General features: G+C 45.0%; 1 protein-coding gene across 1 annotated transcript; it reads right to left on the reverse strand.

Annotated features, from left to right (window-relative positions):
* Positions 1-295: 295 nt before the first annotated feature.
* Positions 296-6164, reverse strand: LOC306937984 (uncharacterized protein; the record flags this gene model as incomplete). The annotated part of the gene is made up of 6 exons (XM_079522006.1): positions 296-505; positions 707-886; positions 1896-2146; positions 2592-2851; positions 3169-3653; positions 5475-6164. 6 exons carry the CDS (start codon positions 6162-6164, stop codon positions 296-298), a joined length of 2076 nt encoding a protein of 691 aa, XP_079378132.1.
* Between the last annotated feature and the right edge of the window lie 4274 nt (positions 6165-10438).

A 10438-nucleotide genomic window follows, 5' to 3' on the forward strand; every position in this document is an offset into this window, starting at 1 on the left:
TTCCAATTTTAAGGCGCTGGGAAATGCAATTGCAACAAGCGCTTCTCGATGCCGCATCTGGTTTCTCCAAGATCCCCCTGAGCTGCCGCCCATTGGTTTGACTGGGCAGGGTTCAGTTTCAACGCCAGATGGAGGTTGTGAACTTGTGAACTCAATGCCGCCCCATCTGGCAGAGTCAGGTTATCTATAATCCATAACAGTGGGAAATGGAGTCCATATAGTGATGTTTAGGAGGATCCAGTTGTAATGCTCAGCGATGTTGGGAATTGTTTATGTGGCTCCCGTTGCAGGACCCTTAGTGGCAAGGGTCGAAGGGATACTTAGTGACCCCACCGTGGAGCTCGACGGACGCCTCAGACCAGGACATCACATCCCCAGTCTGGTGGTCTCCACAGCTGGCCTGGCTGTAGATCTCGTTGGACGGCAGGACCCGAGACCAGAACTGGAGGTCGGACATCTCCCCCACAAATGACTGGCTGGCATCAAAGCGTCCGCCCAGTGTGTCCTGTGGAGGATAGAGGAGAAACATAAAATGGAGATGAGAGAATGTTTGCATATTTGCCTGGATATGGCTGTCCTCACCATAACTAGCATAATGAAGCTCTTACAGAATAAAAATAGTCACTCCCTGGTCCCGACCTACTTCTTAGCTCAAATGCACAAATACTATTTCACTCAATAACATCCATCCATCCAGCTACTGTACCTGTTCCTGTCCCATGATGAAAACCCCTCCAGGTCTGATGGGGTGCCAGGCTGACAGGCTCTGTCCAGAGCCCTTCTTCACCCCATCCTGGTAGGCTTCCCACAGGCCGTCTCGTGTCGACCACGTCACACACACATGGTGCCACTTCCCGTCTGTCAGTTTAATGGGCAAGTTCACAGCCTGGACACACAGACGGACAAAGGGACAGATGATAGTTAGGTGGACAGACAGAAAGAGTTCATACAGGAAATGTTAAAAAAATGACATTTAGGCGCGATTCATACTCCTATTTTAGAGCCGAATAAAAGTCTGTTCGGCTCTGTAGAGCCTACAATGTGACGTCATTTGAGGTTCGGGGGGCGGGTACCGTCCTAAAGTCGGCTCTTCGGTTTCTGACGAGCCGAAATCATTTCGGCACTACAGCGCCGAAACATATAAAATAGGAGTATGAATCGGCCCTTACAGTTCTCTCAATACATTAAAATGACCCTGATGACCCATTGTTTGGAAACACTGCTCTAGAGCACGTCATCACATAATGGAATCAGAGCAGTGAAAGGGCACACAGGGCCAAGCATAGCAAGCTGCTTACAGAGCCGGTAGTCAGGTGGAGAGTGATTCATCTGGTGTGGTGGAATTAGGTATAGGTAGTTAGTTACTGAGCATTAAAGCCTCCCGAACTGTAGTTGCACTTGCCAGGAACTAAAATTCACATTTTATTACATTAAAGCTGCTATAAGCAATAATATGTAAAAAGTTTTAATGACCTTTTTATTTTTTGGTATTCAGACAGACAGCAATGGGTAAAACGCTCCCAATTTATTTTGTCTCTGTGACACATGTAGGGGCTGCAATCTGCATTCAAAGATTTTCCTAGAAGCTTTGGCATTGGTCGATTTGCCCGTCTACTTCCTGATTGGTTAGTCATTTCAACCTTTTTTTTTTTTTTACCAATGACAAAGCTTCTAGGAACATCTTTGAATGCAGATTGTGGCCCCTAGATGTGTCACAGAGACTGAGACAACGTTAACCATCTGTTTAGGGACTGTACTGTACAAAGTCAAACCGAAGCTGAGCTGTCACTTGGGTTTATCAAGTTATTTATTTTTTACTTGGGCGTCACAGTCATACACTATAGACGGCACTGCACACTGCAGGCTACATACACCACTGTCAAACATCTGCTTACCTTGTCATTGATGAGCAGCTCCATGGGGTTGTTGCCCCATTCGATCAGCACCAGCTCGTTGGCTTGGCCCGGTACGGAGTAGGAGAAAGGGGTTCCAACGCCAGGACCCACGCCTCCTTTCAGCCACAGGCAGACGGTCAGTGCAAAGATCTCATTCACCAGGGAGCGCTTCATCCTGCCATACATGTAGTTGTTTCTCATGGGAAACCCGATCTGGAAGGCGTCAGGACTCTTCGGTTTTTTATGGTTACCTGGAAAGATTGCGAGAGTGTTTGACGTTAATTAAATTTGCTGAGATTATTTGCTTTTGTGTATGTTTTTATTCTGTATGTTTTAAATTTTAGTGGCTCATGCGTTTGCTGATCTATTTGCTGATGTGTGTAACAGTCACATGGGGAGGATGAGAGTAAAGGGAAAATAGATGTGAAAAATATGTCTAATCGGTTCTGTTCAACGTGACTTGTTAAACATTTGACTACATGTCATACAGAACAAAAATAAATAATAGTAAATGACAGATCTAAATAAAGAGTGCAGAGAAATTATGAGGATTATTTATCATACCCTGAAAAAGAAAAAAAAACATGTACAACCCCAACCCGAAATTGGGCAGACAAATAGATAAACGCTCACACACTGAGGGCTCCGATGCGACAGATGCTTTATTGCACCACAAAAAAAGCTGTGTGTATTTACCAGGGTCAGTATTGCTGTGATGCAGTTTATTGAGCACCATGTCCAGCTTGCTGGGATGATGGTCATTTCCATGGTGTCCGTTGTCATGGCTATCTGCACCGTGGTGATCGTCGCGATGCTCCTCGTGACCTTGTCCATGATGGTCATCGTCATGGTGATCGTCATGGTGATCATCGTGATGGTATTGGTCAGAGTGTCCGTAACCCCGGCCATGATGGCGGTCATAATGATGGTATCCTCGACTACCATGGTGGTTGTACCTGTGTAGGGTAAGGTGCAACGGTTAATCAAAGTAATCGATTTAATCAATAACGAATTGCACAAAACTAGACCAGTGCCTGCGGCCAGAACAGAATGATCCTAGATGACTATTTCTATGCATTTGATGTATTACCTTGTGGTGTTCTTGTTTGCTGTAAATCGCTCTGGATTAAGATCGAGCGTTCTTGTAAATTGCATTTTTATTTAGTTCAGTTAACGAAAATGTTTTAAAAATGTTTTTTTTGTTAGTTTTAGTTAACTATAACCTCTGTTAACTATAACCACTGTGTGATATATAATACAGCCCTAGTTGTACCTGCGGCTGCCGTGACGACCACTGTCGTGGCTGTCATGGTGGTCATCGTGGCGGGTGCCATGGTTATCGCCATGGTGGCTGTCGTCACGGTGTCCGTTGCTATGGTGACTGCCGTGGGAGTCGTTGTGTCGACCGTTGCTGTGACGACCGTTGCTCTGGTGACCGTTGCCGTGGCGACCGTTGCTCTGGTGACTGTTGCTCTGGTGACCGTTGCTTTGGTGATCATCGTGGTGATCGTCGTGGTGATCGTCATGGCGATCGTCATGGTGATCGTCGTGATGGTCGTCATGGCGATCGTCATGGTGATCGTCATGGTGGTCGTCATGGCGATCGTCGTGGTGATCGTCATGGTGATCGTCATGGCGATCATCGTGGCGATCATCGTGGTGAGTGTAGTGGTTGTGCAGTTGCTCCTCCATGGCGTTGATCTTCCTTTGGAGCAGCTCTCTCAGGGAACTGGAGTACGAACTGGATGAGTTCCTGGCCTAGAAGGACACAATGGACAAAACACAATGGTCAACACCTGACCCAGAAACCTCTGGCGGAAGCCAACAACAACAGCACACAGGATCTCTCCCCAGCCGAGAGGTCAGGTCTCAGAGAGAGAGAGCGTGTGTGAGAGAGACCGCTCTGGAGGTGACGAAGATGGATTGAAGGGTGACTGTAGGTTACTATTTGTATGTACAATATGTACAGTATGTTTATTGGGACCGTAGGTCAGTCAGTCTGTCACGCGAGTTGTGACACGCTCCATATATGGCCAATCCAGAATCATTCCATATGTTGATCTGACCTCATCTGACCTCAACAAACCCTGTACACTCAAGACACTGCCCCCGCTGCCACCCTTAGATCTCCATATATGGAGCTGATCTGTTCTGACATTCCATATGTGGATCTGACCTCATCAAACCCTGTACACGCAATACGCACTTCATATATGGCCAGACCTCATCAAACCCTGTCCCCTCAAAACACTGCCCCCGCTGCCATCCTTAGATCTCCATATATGGAGCTGACCTGTTCTGACATTCCATATGTTGAACTGACCTCATCAAACCCTGTACACTCAAGACACGCTCCATATATGGATTTTGGCCAGTACAGAATTCATTCCATATGTTGATCTGACCCCCCATGTCGAAGTGCCAGTGCTCGCCCAGCAGTCTGCCGTCGCCCAGGCGGATGCGTGCACGCGACCTGGTCGCTTCTCCCCCCCAAGGCGTCTTACTGATGGTGACAGGTGTGTATGTTTAGCTGAGGTGTTGGGGGCCAAGCTAGTGTGAACCTGGTTGACGCAAGAAATAATGCCTATTAGTCAAACCTGTGATTGGCTTCACACTCCCTGACTGCACTAATTGCTAATAGCTATGGTTTTAAACTGATGCAATGCAAATACGAGATAAAACCTATTTGGATATTTTGACTTCTTGGCAAGGAACCTTCAGTGGTGTCATTTCAGCAAAAGCTAGGTATAGCAAGTTCACGACACGCGCACTATGCGTCGTGCCCATGTGCACGCCAGAAGTTTGGCGGTTATATGCGTTTGCCTATTTTTTTAGCCTATAATAGTCATGCCAGTTCTGGTCATGTGCTGTTATTTTTTGGCATATTTCCCTCCATTTTTCCCTTCATTCTATAATTAAAGATTTTCCCCTGGAGTCAAGGTATGGCTCCATACCCAACTGACGCCGCTGGGAACCTTTGCAATTCAAGGTTCTTCCAAAGTTCAACATCACTTTCAGCATTTGTGTGTTTAATGGGGAATGCAAACTTTCTAAGTCGTTCGTCCGTCCCCCCCTTCCCCCATCTGAGCAGGGATCATCTTGTGGTGGACAGGTTGGCTTCTGGTGGACATTTTTTGGTCAAAATCCAATTTTTGCAGAAGACAATAATATTACCAGAAAGCATAAAAAGAGCATAAAAAACCCTAATTGACCATAACAGGAAAACCAAATGGATCCCTTATGGTACCATTTTGGTTCCATTGTTCACTCTCAGATTTATGGGCGCGGTCTTTGTAAATAAATGAGTAGGCCTACCACTACTAGTACTAGTGGCCTCATTATGTGCCATAGTGTTGTAATAAATCAGTATTATACATATTCTGAAGAAAACCTGGAGAATTGACATTCACTAATTGGGTCTTATGATCAAAATAAGAACCTTATAATGGTGTGTAAAACATACATACACACATTTTGTCCGTGTACGGACACATTGATGGCCCCTGTTTCTGAGACAGACATGGTAAGCTGAGATTGCATCCACCGCCTTCATGCCAAAGACATGTTCTTTTGTCTCACCTGCAAGCTCTCCAGTCTCTCTTTCAGTGTCTGCAGTGTTTTCCTGGCCTGGTCTGCAGAGAAGGAGCTGTGGCTAATGTGGGGTGGACCTGTCCGGGGGTGGTGGTCGGTCCGGTGACTATTGTGAGGATAGTGACGGTCGTTGTCGTGGTGTGATGACGGGTGACGCCCGCCGTGGTTCCCGCCGTGGTGATCGTCATGGTCGTCATCATGGTGATTGTCATGGTGACCGGTGCTGTGGTGGCCCCCACAGAGGGTGAGCTTGGCGTTGAGCTCTCTGATGGTCTCCCGCTGGTCAAGAATGGTCTCCTTCTGCCTCACCAGGCTCTCCCGCAGATGCAAGATGGTGGCTTTGGCCTCCTCTGACATCACGACTCTCCGGCTGTTGCCGTTGTGGCCGTTGCTGGCATGCCCGTTGCTGCCGGGCCCATGGGCCGCCGGGGGCAAGAAACAGCTGGGGTCTGCCTCCGGCGAGATTGGGGTGCAAACGAATTTGGGGCTGACGCCGTAGTCGTATTCGATGCCGGGCACGCTGCCAGCGGCTGGCGTGAAAGTCACAAGGGAGTAGAGGAGGAAGGAGCACAGGGGTAATGATGGGAAAACGGCGAACGCCGTTAGGGTTCTACTACTGCTCCATGGTAGTGTGTGCCCCGTAGCTGCCAGGCTGAGAAGGCCTGTGTCTTTGACCATGTTTGGCTCGAGTTCCGCACTCCTTTGGTCGAGCGACTGTGATGCTGGGTGTTACTTCCAATGTGACACTGTGCACTATGAGTGGAAGTCATTTGGCATGAATTGGTGGCTGTCAGGAGAAGGCATGTCATCAACGATCACTACAGCACATGTCACGGTCCACCTTCTCACACGCAGACAATGGCGAGTAAATTACTTTTGCTATAGGAAATTAATTCTGCAAATCTTCCCAGGACAGGTTTCCGGACACCGCTGGAGAAGGACTAGATGCCCAACGTTAACAAATCCCTTCGCTTTTCGTCTCCGGGCCCAGCCCACCCGACGGTCAGGCAAGGAGGCTTTCTGGCCCCATGCAATCTGCGATGTCGGCTGATGGCTAACGTGCCAATTAGGCCCATCCAGGGGGGCCTGGTGCAGGGGGATGCCAGCCAGATGATCTCTTTTGTCCTTCTAGGACATCCTGTGACGTCCTGTGCCCAGACAATCCCTTTAAATTGAGTTAATCTGGCTGGCCAGCAAATAGGATGGTGCCTTCGCCTATAGGAGAAAGACGATAGGAAAAAAAAGTTAATTAGTGTATTAAATGTTTGTCTTCATATGCAGGTGTGTAAGAATTTTGCCATTGTGTCACATTCTAAAAGGCTGTATTTTATTGAGGTAGGCTATACGCTATAGAACACAATACATGTTGGTGATAATCAAAATACACAGTATAGGAATCATAATATTAGTAAACAAAGTAAATGTGCAATCCCCCCCAATAACAAACCCCCAATCCCTTTTTATTTTGGTTTTCTCAGTACATGGAACCGCAGAGGGAAATGATGTAGCCTCATGAATCCCCAGCAATTATGAGTCTCATCTTCCTGGGTTCCACCACCACAACATTGACTTTGAGTTAACCCACTTATAAATTCCATCACACTCGACTCATCCTCTCATCTTCGACCCCTCAATTCATCCAGTCATCTTTAACCCCTCCATTCTTCCCCTTATTCTTGCTCCCTCAATTCATCACATCATCCTCGACCCCTCAATTCTGCTCAACTTTGACCTCTTGATTAGGAATACGAGCCCCTTTACCAACTCGCCCCCATGATTTTTTTAAATGTAGTTAACAGTTAATTTAGTATTTCCCACCCTCTCTGAAATCTGAAATTATCTTGTATACAGATTTATTTGATTGCATAGTAGTCGATCTCTATACTCTGTAAAATTTAGAAAGAACAACATGTCACAGAGACGGTTACTGCTTAATTAAGTTAATTTATGACCTATCAGTTAATTTTGTTTTATTAATCACATTTCTTCCATGTAGCCCATGTTTTGTAATGGCATCATCATGCTATTATGCCCGTGGATATACAGAGTGAACTTAACAATGATAAAATAATATGATAATACCTTTTAAATAATCACAAACATGAATTATGTTTGTTATTTACAGCTAGGTAGAGTAGTGGGGCGAGATGGAAAAGGGGCGAGATGACCTGTTACCTTGATTAGTTCCCTCAACCTTGACCTTAGATTCCTCCCCTGATCCTTGACCCCCCCATCATTCATTCATTCATTCATTCATTCATTCAAACATGTTTGTACTCATGTCAGCAGTAGATGTACTAAAGTTTGAGTGACAGCAGCAGCTGCAGTTGCTTGGAAGGCAGCCCAGAAGGGGCAACAGCAAGTCTACCATAATCATATTACAGCTAATAGCCACAGCCTGACAATTCACACATAATCAAACATGGGGTTTGAGACAGGCAGGCAGCAGCGTCAAAGCAAGCACAGTCCATTATGATGACCTTATGAGATTGTACACATTGATTTCTAAACGCATGTCTGTCTGCCAGGTGCGAGTTTGTTTATTGCCCATTTAATGAGAGAGAGAGAGAGAGAGAGAGAGAGAGAGAGAGAGAGAGAGAGAGAGAGAGAGAGAGGCTTTCTCTGGAGGATGGATCTGGATGGATGGATGGATTGAACGGTGATCATGGATGCATGTATGTGGATGTGTGACACCGTCACACCACACACCTGACACCAGTGGGCAAAAAACAATGCTCACATCAAGAATTGTTTATGTAGTTTAGTCTTCAGGCTTCTCTTTGGATGTCTGAAAATACGTTTCAGGACATATAATAACAGCCATAATGTTGTTGATAGACCAAGCAATTCTACGTTCATGTCAGTTGAATTAGAAGTGTGTAGGGAGTGCTGTAAAGTAACTACGTTAATTTACTCTAGAACTTATAGCCTACTTAAGTAACAATTGTGAGGATTTGTTTTCCTTCTCTCCCTTTTTTTTAACTTGAGTATTTCCCATTTTAAGTACTTTTATTTCCACCACATGTTAGAAGCAAATATACTTATATAATAATACTGTAGTTATTATACAAGTTATTATACAAATGCCCAAATACATTTCAGCCATCTGCACATTTTCAGAAGATTTGTATACTTTTTTTTTTAAACTTGTGACATGCTGCATAATGAGTACTTTCTACTTTTGTTACTTTGAGTACATGTTTATACCAATAGTTTTGTTCTTAATTACATTTTGAATTCTAGACTTGTAACAGCTATATATTTCTACATTGCAGTATTGATACTTTTAACTTAAGTAAAACATGTGAGTGCTTCATCCATCACTGTGTAATGCTACACTTTTGACCACAACCCCTTGTGTTATTCAGTGCAGCCACTAGATAGCGTTATCAGTCTTACTTTGGCACTCCTACTTGTTAAAATGACTTGTATATGGTCACATTCCCATAAATGTGTACTTTATGTACTGTGATTGCAATTTGTGGGAACCTTGCACAAAATCCGTTTATACTTTGTGTAAGCCTTTGAAATTGGACTTTTTATACAGTATCTGCATGTGCAGAGTGATGAACAGGTTTCATATACAGTTGATGTTCATGAACATCAACTGTATATGCTCTTGTGAGCATTTTGTTTATGATTTGGGTGGGCTTCATTTTGCTTCATCTTCTCCTTTTCCTTTCGTTTTTTTTCCTTCAGGGGTCACCACAGCGAATCAACTGCCTCCATCTCACCCTGTCCTCTACCTCCTCCTCCCTCACACCAACTAACTTCATGTCCTCTTTCACTACATCCATACATCTTCTCTTTGGTCTTCCTCTTGGCCTCCTGCCTGGCAGTTCCAACCTCAACATCCTTCTATACCGATACTATCCCTCCTCTGTATGTGTCCAAACCATCTCAGTCTGGCCTCTCTGGCTTTATCTCCAAACCCTCTGATGTACTCGTTCCTGATCCTATCCATCCTTGTTACTCCCAGAGAGAACCTCAACATTTTAGTCTCTGCGACCTCCGGCTCTGCTTCCTGTCTTTTCCTCAGTGCGAGTGTCTCTAATCCATACAACATAGCTGGTCTCACCACTGTCTTGTACGCCTTCCCTGTCATTCTTGCTGATATACTTTCCTATCACACCTGACACTTTCCTCCACCCATTCCAACCTGCTTGCACTCGTTTCTTCACCTCTTTTCCACACTCTCCATTTCTCTGAAATGTTGACCCTAAGTACTTAAAGTCCTCCACCTTCTTCACGTCTACTCCCTGTAACCTCACTGTTCCACTTGGGTTCCTCTCATTCACACACATGTATTCTGTCTTGCTGCATTCATTCCTCTCCTTTCCAGGGCATATCTCCACCTAATTGTTGTTTGTTTGTTTTGTTCAGAGGTGTTGGCCAATATAGCCAGAGAGAGGGGTCAGAGCATGGTCAGCTAAGAAGAGAGGGTGAAAGAGTCAGGGTCATGGTCAGGGTCTTTCTGTAAGCTTCTTATCCCACAGCCTTTCATCTTTTCAAAACACACTTCTGCCTTTTATCTGGTTATTGTCACACTGTGCACGTGATGGTGATGTCCTGCATGGGTTTTGAACCCAGTGTTACATCAGACAGATGAGGACCACCTCGGAAATGAGTTGCTGCAACTCAAGGGGCTTATCCTCTAGTGAAATCATGTTTCGCTGACCTCTAATTCAATTTTGTTTTGAAAATGATCAATCAACGAAAGTTATCAATATAATAATGACTAAGAAAAGACATTAGTAAGAAATACATATAGTATTAGGCTTGTATAGCCCTGAATGTGATGTCAATACAGTACTTCATAGAGCTCTATTATGTTTGGCAAGTGCTGGCTCATTCACTGTCAAGACAAACAACCACACACTGCACTGCAAGAGCTGTGCGAGTCAAATATGAGGTTTACAACCCGTGTGCCTCCTGAGTCTTGAATAGTGAAT

The sequence above is a fragment of the Electrona antarctica genome (genome assembly GCF_951216825.1).
Source record: "Electrona antarctica genome assembly, chromosome: 15".
Taxonomy (NCBI): domain Eukaryota; kingdom Metazoa; phylum Chordata; class Actinopteri; order Myctophiformes; family Myctophidae; genus Electrona; species Electrona antarctica.